We start from the raw sequence: 19,376 nt of genomic DNA, 5'->3' as shown, positions 1-19,376 counted from the left end.
TATGCTAGGAGGCACAGTGTGCTATGACTTTCTTAGGACTGCTTTCACTTTGTCCCACAGATTTTGGGTTGTTGTGGTCTCATTTTCATTGCTTCAAGGTATTTTTTGACTTCTCCGATCTCATTGTTAACCCAGTCATTGTTTAATAACATGTTATTTAGCATACGTGTTTTTGTGCATTTTTCAGTGTTCTTCTTGTGATTGATTTCTAGCTTCATAGCATTATGGTTTGAGAAGATGCTTGATATGATTTCAGTCTTCTTAAATTTATCGAGACTTGTTTTGTGTCGTAACATGTGGTCTCTCCTAGAAAATATTCCATGTGTACTTGGAAAGAATTTATTCTACTGCTTTGTGGTGAAAATGCCAGGGTGAAATGACAGTCCCTCTGGCCTGAAATATTTCTATGGAGAAAACAGATGACAGTATTATGGGAGTTCCCTTGTAGGTAGCTAACTGCCTTTATCTTGCAGCTTTTAAGATTCTTTCCTTGTCTTTCAGCTTTGTCAAATTAATTGTGATGTGTCTTGGTGTAGGCCTTTTTGGGACTCTCTGTGTTTTTCCTGGACTTGAGTGTTTTTTCCTTCACCAGGTTAGGGAAGTTTTCAGTTCTTATTTCTTCAAATAGGTTATTGATCCCTTGCTCTTCCTCTTCTCTTTCTGGTAAGTTTGTGATGTGGATGTTGTTACAATTCTGTTGTCCCAAAAGTCCCTTAAGCCATCCTTGTGTTTTTTTAATTATTTTGTTCTTTTGCTGCTCTTATTTATTTCTACCTTGTCTTCCAAATCACTCATTTGATCCTTTGCTTTATCTAACCTACTCCATATTCCTTCCAGGGTATTATTTATTTCAAATACTGCACTCTTTATTTCTGACTTTTTTATGGTGTCTATGTCTTTTTCATGCTGTTGATTATCCTTATAATCATTACTTTGAACTCTATATCTGATAAATTGCTTACCTCCATTTCATTTAACTCTTCTTCTGGAGAAGTCTTGTGTTCTTTCATTTGGGGCCTATATCTTTGTCTCCTCATTTTGGCCGCCTTTTTATGTTTGTTTCTATGTATTAGGTAAGTCTACAAAGATTGTGGTGCAGTTCTTTATCAGATGTTGCCTTTGACTGGCTCCAGGCAATCCGTATGATGCTATCAATGATCCACAGCTTGTGGCACTCTTTGCTGGACCTGGGTGCATGAGTAAAGTAGCAAGCTGTGATTTAAGGCTGGCTTTTACCAGCACTGGGCCTGGGGGAGAGTCAGCTAAAGTATCAAATCACCCAGAGATCTGCCTCAGCCTTCAGACTGTTTGTTAGGCTTAATCACTGGAGGTGCCTCCAGCTCTGCTCCTCAGCAGCAGGGCCTAAGCTATACAGGGTGGGGTGACAGGAATTCCTGCATGTGGGGTTATTGCTTCCCCACAGGCTGATGCCACTTGGAGGAGAGTGTTCTGTTCTTGAAAGATGACTTCTGCAGTTTGGGGAATGACTGAGCACAGTGAACTTGGTGTCTGACCTGCCAGCCTTCCTTTCAGAACCACCAATCCTGGACTTCCCTTATATAGCTCTAGTTTGCTTTGCCCTCTGTTCATTGGAGCCCAGGATAACTGGCTGCAAACAAAATTTTATGCATTGTCCCTTTAAGAGGGTGGTAAATCTCTAGCTGTCTCTCCCTTGCAGACAGAAACCCTGCTGATTTTCACAGTAAGATGTTAAGCGGTTGCCTTTCCCAGTTGTAGTGCTCTAGGCTGAGGAGCCTGGCTTAGGGTTTTGGCCCCACACTTCTTAGGGGGAAGTCCCTGGCCACTGAAATATCCCTCTGGAACTTCAGCTGCCACCCATGGGAGCCTGTGGGAGCCCAACCAGTCCTCTGGCGCCTCCGCACTTCTACCAGTCTCAATGTCCTGATGTTGTTTCTTCCATGTCATTGATCCTAAGGTTTCTCTCCTGCTCATCTTCAGTTGGTTATTCTGGATAATTTTTCTGTAATTTAGTTGTAATTTCATTTTGGTCCTGGGAGGAAGTTACTGTAATTTACTCTGCTGACATCTTGGATCTCCTTGAACTTTTTATACCCTAAAACATCTGACAGTACAGCAGCCTCAGAAATAAATAGTAGCTCTCTCTATAGTTATATTTTATCAAGCTCTCATGATTACTTGTTTCTTTTTTTATGTTTATTTTTAATTTAATTATTGTTCAAGTACAGTTTTCTGTCTTTTACTCCCCATCCCAGCCCACCTCCCCAGTGCTCCCCACCGCCCTCCCATTCCCCCTGCCTGTTTGTTTCTTTTTTAAATAAAGGCAATAATACATATTTTATTCTAAGTATTCATTCACTCATTGATGACGTAATCATTGAAGTAATGAAATGAGGAATATACTGAAAGAGACTAAAATCTTTTAAACAATAGATTGTATCTTTAACTTGTAGTCTGGCATCATACAGTAATAGTTTTTTCTATACCTTTCTCAATTTTTAATAAACATTTATTTTTTGTAAATATTTCTTATACATTCACATGGCTTAAGAGTCCAGTTGTTCCACAAAGTTCATTGTAGTATTAAATAGTATTCTCCTGCCTTTATTTTTCTATCCCTGTTCCCCCTTTCTTTTCCTTTTCTCGTTTTCTCCCCCTCTGAAACCTTTGGCTTTTTTTAGTTCTAGGCGGCTAGTCATCAACTGAAGCAACTTCCTGCTATGCTTTTCCATTGATACTATTCTTTTATCTCTTCAAAACACCAACTTTTAGTTTTATTGACTTTATTATTTCTCTATTTTCTATTTAATTGATTTTCTTATTTCTTCTGCTCACTTTAAGTTTGGCTTACTCTTCCTATTCTGGAGTTTTAAGGTGAATGCTTAGATTATTGGTTGGAATTTTTTTCTAATATAGGCAGTTTAATGCTTAAAATTTCCCTCTAAGCACCACTTTGGCTGCATGCCATACATTTTAATAGATCATTTTATTTTTTATTTAAATCAAAATATTTTCTACCTTATAATTACTTCTTTCACCCATAGTTTATTCAGAAATGTGTTGTTTCATTTTTACCTATTTGTGGATATCCTAAATTTCCTTCTGTTGTTTGATTTTTAATTCAACTTCCTTGTAGTCAGAAAAGAGACCTCGTATGATTTTAGACATTTTGAATTTATCAGTACAGTAGTCCCTCCTTATCCATGGGGATATTATTCCAACACCCCCAGTGGATGAAACTGTAGATAGTACTGAACTGTATATATTACAGTAGAACCTCAGTTCTCAAACTTAAGTTGTTCTGAACTATTTGAGAATTGATTTGTTTGAAAACAGAATCATTTTTGTTTGTTGCCTGAGAGATGTCTGACTGATTATACAGGTATGAGCATGAAAGGGTCATCAGGTCAAGAACTGAAATTTTGTTTTACAACTGAGATATTTTTTGTGAGGAACTTGAGAAATTTTTTGAGATGGGAGATGTCCAAGAACCAAGGTTTATATGTACTGTTTTTTTTTTCATGTACACACACACACACACACACACCTTTTTACTTAAAGGAAGTACTTCAGGGCTCTATTTTGCATACATGAATTGCCATAATCACTACTTGTATGCTTTGGGGACATTATTAAATAAAGTAGGAGTTACTTGAACACAAATACAATGATACTACAACAGTCAATCTGATAACAAAGATGGCTACTAAGTAATTAACAGACAGGTAGCATGTACAATGTGGATACATTAGACAAAGGGATGATTCCTGGGGGATATGGAGTGGGACAGTGCAAGAATTCACATGCTATTCAGAATGTCATATGATTTAAAACTTGAGAATTGTTTTTTTCTGGAATTTTTCATTTTTTTCTGACCATTGGCTGTGGGTAACTAAAACTGTGGAAAGTGAAATGTGGATGGCAGCAGGGTCCTCATACACTTATTTATGGACTAGCATATTGAACCTGTAGACAAAGTTACGTGTGTACTTAAAGCTTATTTATGGATTTGCATATGGAATTTATCCTGGACAAGGTTTCATGTATGCTTAAAAAGGATGGATTTTGCTGTTATTGAGAGGAGTGTTTTATAGATGCCTGTTAGATCAAGATGATTGATAGTGCTATTCAAGTACTCTATAGACTTGCTGATCTTCTGTCTAGTTGTTGTCTCTATTCTTGATTTTTAATTACAAATTATTGTTTGGTGCAGTAGTAGTATTTTGGCTTGTAATTTTTCAGCAGCAAGATTTTAAGATGTTTACTTACCTGTTGGTTATAAATCACACAAATCCAATGGGGAAGAAATTGGAGATGTATGTGTGTGTGTCTGTGTGTGTGTATATACACACACATATATTATCCCATAAAATTTGCTTGTAATTCAACAAATATTTACTGAAACAGTGGTAAGTACCAGGCATATCATCAAATAAAACAAAGCCTCTGCCCAATGAAACCTGCATTATAAAGAAGAACAGATGAAAAAATTAATGTATAGTATAGCAGTTTTAAACTGGTGTGCCACAAGAATTTTTAAAACGTGGATTACCTGGCTGTTGAGTCAGGGGCACTGACCTCTTTTCCCTTAAATTGTCAGATGAAAGAATGACAACAACCAACACAACAATAGTGTATTTGTGTGAATGAACCAAATTATACCAATTTTTTGTCAGATTGGCCAAATATATAATACATTTTTTGGTGTGCTGCAGAGTAATTAGTTTATATTGCCATGAGATGAAAAGGGTTAAAAATTACTGTGTTAGATTGTAGTGATAGTATGTTACTATGTAGTATAGTATGTTAGATTGTAGTGAGTACTATGAAGAATAAATCAGTACCCTGGATGCTGTGGCTCAATGGATTGAGCACTGGTCTGTGAACAAAAGGGTCGGTGGTTCAATTCTCAGTTGGGGCACATGCTAGGGCTGTGGTCCAGGTTCCCAATAGGGGGCATGTGAGAGGCAACCACACATTGATGTTTCTCTCTCTATCTCCCTCCCTCCCTTCCCCTCTTACTAAAAATAAATCAGTAAAATCTTTAAAGAATAAGAATAAATCAGTAGACAGGAAAGGGAGTACATGGTTGCCAGGGAATGGTTTACTAGAGAGGTCATCATTTGGACAAAGATCCGAAGGATGCAGGAGTTAAACAACCTAATCAGAGGAATAGCATGGTACAAAGGCCCTGAAGTTAGACTATTGCTTTGGCACATTCTGTGAAACAGTAAGGAGAGGCTTGTGTGGCTGATCAGAAAAGGTGAGGTGGTCGATAGTAGGATGCAGTCAGAGAAGGAGTGGGACAGATAGTGTAGGACGCTACCGGCCATTGTAAGAACTTTGCTGTTTCTCAGAATCAGAGCACTAGCAGAGATTTCTGTAGAGCCACATGATGACCGTTTTAGGCTTTGGAAGCTATAGTCTCTTTAGAAACTGTTGAACTCTGCTGTAGTAGCCCAAAACAACCATAGATACAGTTTAAATGAGTGGGTAGAGTTGTGTTCACATAAAGTTTTACTTTTAGAAAACAGGCATCCTGTCTGTTTTGCCAACCACTGCTCTAATTATGATGTAAAGCCATTTAAGGGTTTTGAGTAGAGAAGACACATGACACTTACTTTTTTTCCCTTTAAGGCACTTTAAAACACTATTTTGAAATAATTTTAGATTTATAGAAAAATTACAAAACAATATAGAATATTCCATTCATTCAGCTTGTTCTAATGTTAACAACTTATATATGTATCCATAAAATGCTGAAAACCAGTAACTTAACATTGTTATGCTACAACTAGCTAAACTATAGACTTTATTCCAATTCCATGTTTTTCCAACTCAGGTCACTTTTCTGTTTCAACGTTCAATCCAGAATATCACATTTTATTTAGTTGTTCTGACTCCTTAATTTTTTCTATCCAAGAGAGTTCCTCTGTTTTCTCTTGTTTTTTTTTTTTATTTTTTTTATGAACTTAGCTACTTTTAATGTATACTAGTAAGTTATTTTGTAGACTGTCTGAATTTGAATTTGTCTGCTATTTTCTCATGATGAGATTGTAGACAGGCATTTTTTTTTTTTTTGCAAGAATAACGAAGTATCACACTGATTGCTGTGGAAAGGGCAGAAGCAAGGAGACTACTTAGAAAACTGTTGTGCCCAGACTGGTGTGGCACGGTTGGGCATCGTCCTGCAAAGCAAAAAGTTGTTGGTTCAATTCTTCGTCAGGGAACATGCCTGGGTTATGGGTTCAGTTCCTGGTTGGGGCATGAACGAGAGGCAACCAATCAATGTTCCTCACATCAATATTTCTCTCACTGTCTTTCTCCCTCCCTTTCTCTTTCTATAAAAGCAAATAAAATTAAATAAAATAAAAGAGGCCTGTAAGGGATCAACTGATCCACAGGTATCTGGTAGAAGAAAGAAAGCTTAACTCTTTTTAAAGAAGACAGCAAAATCAGAACACTAAAAAATGTAGCATGTATAATACCCAGTACCACATAAAAATTATTTGAATGCCAGGGAGCAAAACAAAAATGTGACTATAGCTAGAATAAAGTTAAGCCAATAGAAATAAATACAGAAATGACAGAATTGATAGAACTGGAAGATAAGGACGATAAACAGCTGTTGTAAACATTTTCAAGTACTTCAAACACAATGAGGAATGGAGTGGAAGATATATAAGAGAATTGAATGGAACATAAAACGATGAAAATTACAATATATGAAATTGAACATTCACTGCAAGGGCTTAATAACAGATGGTACACAGCAGAAGAAAAGATCAGGGAACTTAAGAGGATAACAATAGAATCTATCCAACATAAAATATGTAGAGTAAAAGACTTAAAAAATGTGCTGGGGTAGAAAGCCCACTTTTTAAAAATTATCTTACATTTAATCAATCAACACTACATGGAGTTTATGCTGCATACAACCTCTTAACACCCAGATTTATGGGCAACTGTAAAACCTGGAAGGAACCCCAACCTCTATCCCTTCTACAGGTGGGCGCCCTGAGGACCTATTCACAGTACTTGCTTGCCTGCCCTCCTGCTGTGTCACAGGCTGTGGACCTTTGACCAGTGGGCTTCTGAGACCTACATAAGTCCTTTCATAATCTTTGTTTACAATTTCAAATGCAGTTTGTTTCAGTACTTGATAGAATGGGTAGACAGTAAATGAGTAAGGATAGAGAAGGCTTGAACGATGCTCTCCACCTAATGATATAAAGTTATAAGAGGTTATTTAGAAGGCAACCATCAAAGGTGGTAGATATCATCTTTATTTTTATTACCCAGACCACCTTATGAGCTGTTTTCTTCCCCAGACCACCTTATGAGCTATTTGGCTAATTTAACCTGTCTTACTGAGACTCATCCAATATAGGCGCTATCTAAGCTTCTCTGCTCAGAATTCCATTGATCACATGTTCCTGACTTATACGTATAATTTATGAATTATATATGTGTACTATTAATAGCATGTTACACCCATTAAAATATATCAAAAATAGAAAATTTTATAGTCTGATATATTCCAGTGGATTATCTTGCACATACTCTGTCTCTGGGCAGAGGCAAAGCCTTAATTAACATATCAGTTAACCTACAGTAATATTTTTAGTGTTTTCTGTTGATTTTTGTAGATTTGAATAGAAATATACATATCAGATTTAGGATTAAATGTCAGGTCTTCAGAGAGACTTTCTTTGACCATCCTGTGTAAATGAACATCTCTTTTTTCCTTTGTCATTATGTATAGTTTGTATAGTGCTTAATAAATATTCAATCATATATTTATATATAATATTTTGGTTATTTATATATAATATTTTCATGGACTGCAACTTTCACTAGTTTTAAATTCCACAAAGCAGAGATCTTGTCTGTTTAATTACCATTCTATACACAGAGCTTGACAACATCTTCCCACTTATGGTACAGACACCAAGTAAATGCTTGTGGGGGTGAGATGACTGGAAAGAAGACAGTAATTTTACATATAAAGAATATTTTTAATACCAAATATTACCTTCAAGTTATTTAAACTTAGTTCTCTTAATTCTGTGTTCTCTTCTGATCTGGTACTTAAAATGTTTTTTCTCCTTTTCATCTGGGTAACTCTTTTGCAGCGGCTTCAGGTCTCTAACATTTGCAAGATTTATTTTTCTTCCATAGGAGCTTACCCACAACTTTCTGTTGTGGGTTAATATATATAATTTATTTAAAATATCTTTTTACTCATTTTCACACATCTCTGCAGTGTTACAGAGCACAACAGCTATTACATTCAGTAGTGATGCTATTTCTGAACATTTTATATAAAATGTTCAGAATTAGATTTAATAAGCTCAGTCATATTAATATATGGGTCTTTGTGACTTGCTTCTTTCACTTAGCATGTTTTTGAGTTTCATGCATGTTGCAGTATTATCAGTAATATCTTCTAGTTTCAATATAAATATATTGACATATATTATTTACAACCCCTAGAATATACATGTTCTAGTTTGAGTTTTACAGATACTTTCTCAGAATTGGATAATATTACCTTTTTTAAGTCTCCATGTGCCTTTAAAAATGTCTCAGGAGAAAGTTCTCTACATAAATCAAGTATGCTTCAAAACCTCAGAGACCACCTTTCTTACTGCCAGCATTTAAGAGTGGGGGAGAGGCAAGCAGAGCCCCTACCAGGAGACAGATGGGCCTGGCTGTGTGTTCTGGGCCAGTTATATGTTTGGCTTTCTTCAGAGAAGTCCCAGAACAGTTCCCTCAGCTGATAGCAGAAAGGATTGATTCTGTTGTATGAAAATGACACCAGTTACAGTCATTCAAGTGAATCTTTTATATAAGATCATATAATTTAGTTATATAATTTAGCATGCAACATAAGGATTATGTGTAGTATTAGATATGGAGTATTAGATATGTAGTATTAGATATTGCGTTTCATAAATTTTATTATATATGGCACAATAAATCTACATTCATATAAGTTTATTCTTCTTGGCTCTCCTCTTGGAGAGCCTCCTGAGGATAGGGAGCTGGTCTCGTTCATCTTTGTATTTCTGTTTGCTTGGATAGGAAAATTACCGATACTCAGTAAATACTTATTAAATTGAAGTTCAGGTTGTTCCTAAACTTAACTATAGTTTATATAAACCACATTTGATCATGTTGTCCAAAATTATAACCTAACAAGTAGTAAGATACTCACTGGTTAAACATGTACCTGGGTATAATTTATTGAAAAAGTTTACATTTATATAGGGGAAGTACACAGAGTTGTGGGCTGTGTTCTAGTTGTAGCCCCATAGTTATTCGGAGTGTGAAGGATGTGGTCTTAATAAGATATCTCACTTCTAAGTCTATAAATTTAACAATAAAAATAGGAATTATTTTCAATTTACAGAAATTAAAGTTAAGATACCTTTGCATAAAACCTCTTATGAAACAACATTTTATAATGCAAAAGTTTTGTCACTTTTAGGGTTAAACTTTATCTTTGTTTTTTGTAAAGTTTTAAGTATTTTGGTGGTCCGTTAACATAGATCAGACTTGATGTGTCATTGAATTCTTTTAACAATTTAACATTTTAATATAAGCTGCCACTGAATTTAAAATTGATAGGAGTATTAGCTCTGCACTTGTATATAATTTGAAAGTACACAAGTCTAATACATTTTATTTCTAATTGTGCTGAAAGTGCTCCTGACTTGGGTTTTCATTATCAACCTGGTAATAAAAATACAGAATAATAGCTAAGCTTTTTTGTTATATTTGTATCACTTATGATCATAGTCTCTGAGGTATTTTTCCTTCCATTTTTTTTAATGGATAGGAAACAGAAGCTCAGAGAAGTGGCTTACTTTACAAAGGCCAGTAGCTACAGAGGCAAATTTCAAAGCTAGGTTTTATGATTCCAAGTGGACAAATCTTTCCCTATAAATGCTGCAGCTGTTATTTACTCATTACTTATAGTTTGGATATTTCAGAAGAAGAAACCGTTTCTGTGCTCAATTTTTTTCTTTTGAGTTGAACATTGACGATTGAAAATAATTAAAACTTAGTTGTCTGCTTATTGTATCTGTGAGTACTCAGTGATACATAGTGGTGCAGTAAGGTAGACTACAGAAAGGCAAATCCCATAAGCTATCTGAAAATTTAATGTAATGTTTTCAATGAATGTTTTATTCATTTATTTAATTTTGAGTTCAGTATTAAAAGTTAAATAAAAATATATAAACAATGCATGTAGGTACAATTTTTTTTTCTTTCCCAGACAGATATTGATTATGTACACGGTGTTATAGCCAACCTGGAGAAAGAGTAAGTTCTTCTTAATTATGGAAGTGAAAATAATTGTTGCTATTATTTCTTCACTTTCTGCTAAAAGATAATGCCTTCTTTTGTAGTTCAGTGTTCATTGGACCACCTATAATTGGTCTTTGGTACTGTCATAAAGTAGGTATATATCTGTCCAGTTATCTGATGGTATAAATTGGTGTTTTTCATTATAGAAAAGATTTGAATGTTATATTTATGTAACATTATCAAATAACAGTCTTTATCTAGAAGACAGTGAATGTAGAGAGAGTCATATGAGATTACTTAAATCTTTAGCCCTCTGTTCACCAAGAAAATATTTTTCTGCTGTCAAGGCAGATTGTTATGTAGCAGTTTCAAACCTCATTGCTAAACTATCTAAATCTGATCATTTTTGCAAAGATTGAGTAACAGTTTACTGGCAGCAGAGAACATCACAGGTAGCAGATGGAAAGTTTACTAAATTTCAGGTGTCATTGATTTTTAAAGTACTGCCTTGGCACTTTTGATAGAAACATTAAAAATTCCATCTTGATATAGTTTCTTTATTGAATTGTATGTCTTTTTGTCCCCCCAAACCTATCTTTTACTTAAAAGGCAAAAGGGAAGAAATAATTATTTGCCAATTCTAGCTCTATCTTTTTCTTTCAAAATGCTAAAACCAGAGATTTTTAAAAAATGGAAATGTATATGTATATATATAAGTATAGTTCAGGATTAAACTGTGCATTTGTTAGATTTTTCCTAAAGTCCTCAATTTCTTGGCAGCCTTCATATTAGCACAGCTCAGTATAGACTCCTTAATGTAGGACCAGGGCAATAGTTATTAGTTCCCTTCCCTTGGCCCCCTGTGGGGCACATGAAGTGATTCTGTTGATTCCTTTCTGTTAATCAAGGTGTAGGAAAACCATGCCCAGAAAAAAAAAGTTCAATTAAGCACTAAGAACATTTGTGCAAAGGTGGGTAAATTGCACAAGCATTTTTTGGAGATTTGCAAAAATGAGATAAAGAAGAAGGCAAATGAGAAAGAAATTATAGTTGAGTAAGACTGACTTTAAACACTTCAGATTTTCTCAACCTTGGCATTGTTAACATATTGGGCCAGATAATTCTTTGTTGTGAGGACTGTCCTACATGTCAGTACTGTCCATAGTTATGGTGACCACATGTCTCTAGACATTGCTCAGGGGACAAGATCCGTCTCAGTTGAGAAACACTCGTTTAGAATGGCACGGTGTATAACCTGCAGCAAAATTGAAGTGCTTTGATTCTTGCATAAATAGATGTATGTAATACACATACACACACTTACTAGTTGCAATTCCTATTTTCTGTGATAACCTTGATTTGATTTGTTAAAATTTTTATACTTTTTAGGAAAGTAATATCTGTAGTTGGCCTAGATTTCCATGCTGCTTTAAGAATAGTGGCATTTTATACCTTTTTAAAAGCATTATTTAAAAAAATATATCATTGTGGTATTGGAAAAATTTGTGTTTTCTGGCAACTCAGTCATGAGCTACTTCATTGAACACATTGTGACCATAACACACTTTCCTGATGTGTTTTATGTTAACACAGTGAATTGAACATTAAGGTAAATAAAATCTCACAGAGTTTAAATAACTCAGCTAACCTTTCTCATGATAGATTTTCTAAAGAAATCAGTTCTGGTTTGGTGGAAATAATATCACCTCCTGAAAGCTATTATCCTGACCTAACAAACTTAAAGGAGACATTTGGAGACTCCAAAGAAAGAGTAAGGTGAGCCTGTGTTTTAAAACCCCCATCCTTGTGAATATAATGTATGATTAATGCAGTTCTTATTTGCCAAAGCTTCATATGTTGTAGGGTTGAAACAATTAGTGAGACCTAATGAATTCTTGGGTATTTTATTGAAATTTCTTGAGTTCTGATGAGAGGTTGAATTTGGTAAACTTAATAATTTTTGTAACTGCTGCTCTGATGTTATGACTTTTTTAAAGAGTATATTATATATAACTCAGAAGTTTGTCCATATAGAAATGTCATGTCTGTCTACAATGGAAATGAGAACTGACTCAATAAAAGTGACAAAAACAGCGATACCATTCTGCAAAATTATGTCATAATAATTAATCAGTCGAATTTGTCTTTAGAGCTCTAAAATTGAAGGATGTAATTTTCATTGTGTGAAAAAACTAAGTAATCTAAGATATTGGAATTAGTTTGGGATTTTATGTAACGAGACAAAATAAAGAAAATGGTATTGGGGGAAGAGATTTGTTGTACTTCTTGAGTTGTTAATTTGTCCCAAAGACAGATATGTCCACATAATTGGTTAATTATCTCTCAGTAAGTATAATTTTGTCTTAAAAATATTTAGGGTTGCATTTGGTAAAAAATTCTAGGTAGTTTCATATATTATGGAAAAGTTTGCTTAGTCTGATTCAAAGCTTTTATTTTACTTTTTTTTTTCACTTGGTTTTTAGAACTACTTTTCTTATCTAACATTAGTCAGTTTCTGTAGGCTACCAAGATTCACTGAAAGGACTTAATATTATAAATTATAGTTAATAATAGGATGTTTTGAGTTTTTAAGCATTCAATACATATTTATTAATTTCTACTTATTTGAAGCACAGTCCTAGCCACCAGAGCAGTGATCCTCAAAGTGTAATTTATGGAGCACAAGTCCCCGGAGACATTAAGAGGTTAAGAAAAAAAGGGCCAAGGAAGTTTGGAAAATACTGAATTGCAGATTTTTAAAAAATAAGTGTGTTTTACTGCAGGATGTTTCAGTGCCTCTAAATATGTATTAATATATCTCCAGAGGGGGAATATCCGTGCTTCTGAAGCTTCCTTGATAGTAGACTCCTTTTTTTGTCAGGGTATCTTGAGAATTAGTGTTTTGGGATATACATTTTGATAAAGGCTTCATTAGAGAAAACTGAATTCTCTTTCATGCTCTCCTAAGTGGATACAATGTGTATGTGTGTATTTCAATATATCTATATGTCTATATATCTATAAACATATAGATATGTTTATATCTATACAGAAACATACAGATATATATATCTATATATATCTAAACATATAGATATGTTTATATCTATACAGAAACATACAGATATCTATATGTTTATAGATATATAGACATATAGATATATTGCATATACATCATGTGTATAGAATATATCATATACATACCATGTCTGTAATATAGGAATATACTATTGAATATTATATCATAACATTATAAAATATAATAATTTTAATTCTATTTTGCTTAATTTGAGTCCAATTCCAAACTTATTTCTGAACATTTTTCTTTCAGATGGAGAACAAAGCAAAACCTAGATTACTGTTTTCTAATGATGTATGCTCAGGAAAAGGGCATGTATTACATCCAGGTAAGTATGGTTTTTTCCTTTAATGTTTTTCACATGTTTAAAGAAAAAGTAACATCAAGGGTATACTTTCATTAAAATAGAATGTGTCGAAAGCATAAACCCTCTTGAGATTTATAAGGTTATAACAATACATATATCAGAGAGCAGAAGGGTTTATCACTGTCAGTGAAAATGTAGACTTTGAGGTTCTGTTCTTTAGTTTAGTGCAAACACTAGCTCTCCACTTACTGGTGTGACAATGGACAGATCGCTCATCTCCTTCCTCTTCTCCCAGCCCTCCATCTTCTCTCTTCAGCCTCCTTTGGGAAATTTTTAAAGAAGGATTTCCTAAAAATGTTATTAGTGGTCTTATTAGTATAGTTTATTTGTGTGCCACAGGACAATTACATTTATATTGAAGATAATAAAACTGACATTTAATTTAGCAGCATGGCTAAAAGAATAAATCTATAGGGATAAGAGTTTTGAGTTAGCCAGGTAGACAACATCTCAATAATCTAGAAAGCTTTTATTTCTTTCAAATCTCATTTTCCTCAATGACTTAAGCTTAAATTTTTCTATTGGAATTTTGTTTCTTTCACCAAAGGCCTTCATCCCTTGCTTGAAATGTAAACACCCCTAAGAGGAATAGCACACAAAGCCTGTTGGTTATTTATTTTTCAGTATAAAAAGTTCACTAGATCCTTACCTAAGAGGATGTTTTGATGAAAATGTCAAGAAGAGGTTATGGGTCTCTGAATCAAGAAAGGAAATGGTGGGCTGCTCCAAGGGGTTGAGAAAGTTGGGAGGGTGTTGGGAGGGGAGGAAAGAAGGAAGAAGCTTGTCATCACATGGGAAGGTAGACTTATTGAGGTCAGACTTTGTCTCCCTTGACATTTCACCTTGGGCCAGCTTCATTCACATGTGCATGAACCCTGCCTTGGTTCACAGAAATGGAGATGTAAATGACCCTAGGGTCAGAATTTAATATTATATATGACAGTATACAACAGTTGAGCATATAAAAACTAATATCCTAAATTTAGAGAGTACATTTTCTTTAAATACGTTAGAGAAGTCTTAATTTTTAATTTCAAAAATAGTCATTTCAAAATATTTATTTTGGTGAATCTAGAGTTCTGGCCAATATGAAGGCATAGGTAGAAATGCTTCACTTCCTTGCACAACCAAAAGAAGGATAACAAACAATTTACAAAAAAACAGAACTGTCAGAAAATCAAACAGCATGGAAATCCAACAATCAAGGAATTAAAGAAACATTCATCCAGTTAGGTGCACTGAGACAAAGAAATAAGGCCCAAATGAAAGAACAGATCAAAACTCCAGAAAAAGACTAAGTGCCAAGGAGGTAGACAGCCTATAAGATGCACAGTTCAAAACACTGGTAATCAGGATGCTCACAGAATTGACTGAGTTAGGTCGCAAAATGAAGGAGGTAAAGTAAAATATACAGGGAACCAACAGTGAATGAAAGGAAACTGGGACTCAAATCAACAATTTGGAAGAAAAGGAAAATATCAACATCCAGCCAAACAGAGTAAAGAAACAAGAACTCAAAAAAATGAGGAGAAGCCCCTGGGACAACTTTAGACATTCCAATATCCAAGTCATAGGGGTGCCGGAAGGAGAAGAGGAAGAGCAGGAAATTGAAAACATAGTGAAGTAGAACTTCCCCAGTATGGTGAAGGAACTAGACAGGCAAGTCTAGAACACTCAGAGAGTCCCAAAGAAATTGGATCCAAGAAGAAACACACCAAGACACATCATAATTAAGTCACCCAAGATTATAGATAAGGAGAGAATCTTAAAAACAGAAGAGAAAAGGAGAGAGTTACCTACAAAGGAGTGCTCATAAGACTACCAGCTGATTTCTCAAAAGAAAACTTTCAGGCAAGAAGGGGCTGGAAAGAAGTATTCCAAGTCACGAATTACAAGTATCTACATCCAAGATTGTTCTATCCAGCAAAGCTGTCATTTAGAATGGAAGGGCAGATAAAGTGCTTCCCAGATAAGGTCAAGTTAAAAGAATTCATCACCAAGCCCTTATTATATGAAATGTTAAAGGGACTTATCTAAGAAAAAGAAGAAGATAAAAAATTTGCACAGTAAAATGATAACAAACTCACAACTATCAACAACTGAACCTAAAAACAAAACCAAAATAAACCTAAGGAAACAACTAGAACAGTAGCAGAATCACAGAAATGGAGATCACAAGAAGGGTTATCAGTGGTGGTGGAGGGGGGAGAATGGGGATAAAGGTACCAGGAATAAGAAGGTGGGCACAGAATAGACAGGGGGAGGTTAAGAATAGAATAGGAAATGGAGAAGCCAAAGACCTTATATGTACAACCCATGGACATGAAGTAAAGGTAGGGAATGCAGGAGAGTAGGATGGTATAGGGCGGACAGGGATAAAGGGGAGAGAGAAAATTGGAGCAACTATAATAGCATAATCAATAAAATATACCAAAAAATATATTTTAACATATCCCAAATATTACCGTAGTTAAACCTTGCTGTTTGTTCTAGGGCCACTATATAAATATTTACACTATAGTTAAGAACTGAAGAATGCTTTGCAATATGAAACAATCCATTTATTCTTAAATTTGAGGATCTAAATATATGTATGCAATAATGATTTTTGATAAGAATAGTTAATAAAACAATATATTTTTACAAATTAAAAGATTAGCTTTTAATTAAATTAAAATTAAAATTTTAATTTTAATCAGTTAAAATTAAATGATTTTGTTTTTAACAATTGAACATTATTTGTATTTTACCTTTTAAATTTAATAGCTAAATTCAATATTTTAGAAAATAACTTCTGAAAATATTGAACAATAAATTTTTCAAATTTTAATTTTTTAATGTTTAAGTTACATTTTTTCTGAAACTATATCTAAATTTTGTATCCTTGAATGCAGTTACATTTTATTTTTTAATCCTTTAGATCATCCCTCTTAATAGAATACAAATTATGTGAAGTTGTTGATTATAACATTATTGGTGACTTTACTGAAAAGACGGAAGACAGATTTTATTAAATACATACATATTTTTTAAAAAGAACTTTTTAGAGAGAATTTACAAGTAAATTACTTTTCTTTTAAAATTTGCCTTCAATTTCTTTCCAGGAGGGAATTAATGGAACTTTAAAGCTTTTTCATGGAGTGTAGGAAATTAAATACTTAGAAAATTAAAAGATGGAGTTTAGAAAGATAATAAAGAAAACTTCTCCTAAACAGGGTCAGTATGTAACAGCAGGGGTCAGTATTACAACAGCAGCAGCTATGAACTAGCGTTCATTGCATGCTTACCCTGTGTCAGGTATTGTTTTTTATAGTTTATGGTTTACATATAAAATCACTTAATAAGACCCTTTTTACAAGAGCAGGATTATACTGTACTTACTGTTTGATAGCCTATTTTGCTGTTACTTAGCATGTTGTAGATACCTTTGTATGCCAGTGATATATTCCCAGGGTTTAGTTCAGTGTCTAGAACATAATAAAAGCTCAATAAATATTTGGTGAGTTATTATCATATCTTTTCAAATGCTACTACTGTTTCTTCCCAGATAGAAGAAATCTTATAGGATTTAAATACATGAAAACATTATCTGCTAAAATAAGTGAAAATTACTTAGCAGGTAACTAGAAATGATAATGTGAAATTAAGAAAAGAAAAAGGTTTCTTAGGATATTAAAATTATTTTGTGACTTTAAAATGATATTAAAGGAGATCCTATGGAGGAAGTCCGCATACATTCATGATTGCTGATCTCTCCCAACTCCCTACCGAACTGGCAAAAACTCCAAGCACTGATAATACATGGTGCTGGTAGAACACATGTGGTTGGTTACCTGGTACTCTGTGAATTGCTGTGTCTTCTTAAGAGTTTTGAAGATATTTTTTAAAACATAAAAAGGGCCCTGGCTGGTGTAGCTCAGTGGATTGAGTTCGGGCCTGTGAACCAGACAGTCACGGTTCGATTCCCAGTCAGGGCACATGCCTGGGTTGCAGGCCAGTTCCCTGCAGGCCAGTTCCCAGCAGGGGATGCGCAAAGGGCAACCATACATTGATGTTTCTCTCCCTTTCTCCTTCCCTTCCCCTCTAAAGATAAATAAATAAAATTAAAAAAAAACATAAAAAGGAACTTTTAGGAATCTGTCCTACAGAAATGGAAATATGTAAGTATAAGCATATTAACACAGCATTGTTTGCACAGGCAAAAAATGAGAAGCTGATTGTCTGCCTATGAGCACACCAAGTTGAATGAATTGTTACATATCTGTAGCATGAGATATTATGACTTTATTTAAAGGGATGTATTTATTAACCTGGAAAGGTAATTCATGATATATGAGGAAAAAAACATTCACAATATGATTCCCCCTTTTAATAAAAACATAGAAGTAAATGGAAATCTTAAGTATGTATGGGTCTCTGTGCAGTATAAGTCCATACAGAAGGTGTTGAATGGATGCACACCCAACTTTTAACATCGGCTACCTCAACTAGGAAGGTAGGTGGCAGAGAAGGGAAGCTACTTCCTTTTTTTTTACTTTCTCTTTGACTTGGTATGTGTATCATGTAAAAAGTCAAAAATAAATAAACAGACAACTAAAATAAAGGTCTACAAATATTTCCTTTAAAAACAAAAAAGGTAGTGTGAAATTATGTTGATGTTAGGCACTTTTATTAAAAGACCAAATATTTCACATGGAAAGGGAATGGTTTAGTTGCTTTGTGCATCTTCTATTTTATTTTAATAAAATTTAGTTTTGTATTTTTATTATTTTTGACCATTGCTTACTTGTTTTCATGATAAAGGGTGGTTCATTTTTTTCATAATAAAGAAGGTTCTTATATCTAAAATTTTTCTCTTTCTGATTTATTAATGTGATTATTCAACTTTCTTTAGCTTGAAGATGATATTATTGCCAAACAGAATTACTTTAATACTATAAAAAATTTTGCCCTTCAACTTTCTTCTGAGGAATGGATGATACTAGAATTCTCCCAGCTGGGTTTCATTGGTAAGAAAAATTTGGATTTATCTATTTTTCAGAAATAACTGTCTTTTGGGATATTGGATTTTTTTTTACATGTTAAAATTGTGTTTATTTTCACCTTGACTGCTGTGGTCCAGTGGTTGGGCATCGTTCTGCAAGGCAAAATGTCACCAGTTCAATTCCCAGTCAGGGTACATGACTGGATTGTAGCTCCAGTCAGGGCATATACAAGAGGCAACTGATTGGTGTTTCTCTCTCACATCAGTGTTTCTTGATCTCTTTCTCCCTCTCTGCCCCTCTCTCTAGAGATGAATAAATAAAATCTTTAATAAAATAAAATAAAGTAGTCTTTACTCTCTGGAAATGCATTGTTTTTTAGGAAATTTAGCTTAGGTAAATGATGAAAGTCTATCCAAGATAGTATTTGGAGATTTCTAAGATTGTAATATTTACTTTAGAGTTTTCCAAGGCAGCCAATTGGCTCCATATGTCCACGTGTAAAGCCAGCCATGGTTCTGGTGAAGGACCATGGTCCAGGTCCATGGTCCTGAGAAGAAGTGTCTGACTTCTTCTCAGATACTTCTGCTATAGCCCACTGCTTTCACAAGATTTTTTTTTTAAGAATGCCAAACAGTTTTCTAATATGAAT

General features: G+C 34.2%; 1 protein-coding gene across 4 annotated transcripts in view; it reads left to right on the top strand.

Annotated features, from left to right (window-relative positions):
• The window catches only part of MGAT4A (alpha-1,3-mannosyl-glycoprotein 4-beta-N-acetylglucosaminyltransferase A), a 125,553-nt gene that overhangs the window by 82,763 nt on the left and 23,414 nt on the right, over window positions 1-19,376 (top strand). For all 4 annotated transcript variants that reach the window (XM_037137186.2, XM_053664528.1, XM_037137183.2 and 1 more), the window contains 4 exons: window positions 10,265-10,311; window positions 11,959-12,072; window positions 13,628-13,703; window positions 18,637-18,751. In XM_037137186.2, the coding sequence (XP_036993081.2) occupies window positions 10,265-10,311; window positions 11,959-12,072; window positions 13,628-13,703; window positions 18,637-18,751 (352 nt within the window). The remainder of the gene's footprint in view (window positions 1-10,264; window positions 10,312-11,958; window positions 12,073-13,627; window positions 13,704-18,636; window positions 18,752-19,376) is intronic.

Source organism: Artibeus jamaicensis, unplaced genomic scaffold (assembly GCF_021234435.1).
Source record: "Artibeus jamaicensis isolate MK-2021 breed Jamaican fruit bat unplaced genomic scaffold, CSHL_Jam_final contig_384, whole genome shotgun sequence".
NCBI classification, from domain to species: domain Eukaryota; kingdom Metazoa; phylum Chordata; class Mammalia; order Chiroptera; family Phyllostomidae; genus Artibeus; species Artibeus jamaicensis.
This window is presented reverse-complemented; position numbering and strand designations above follow the sequence as displayed.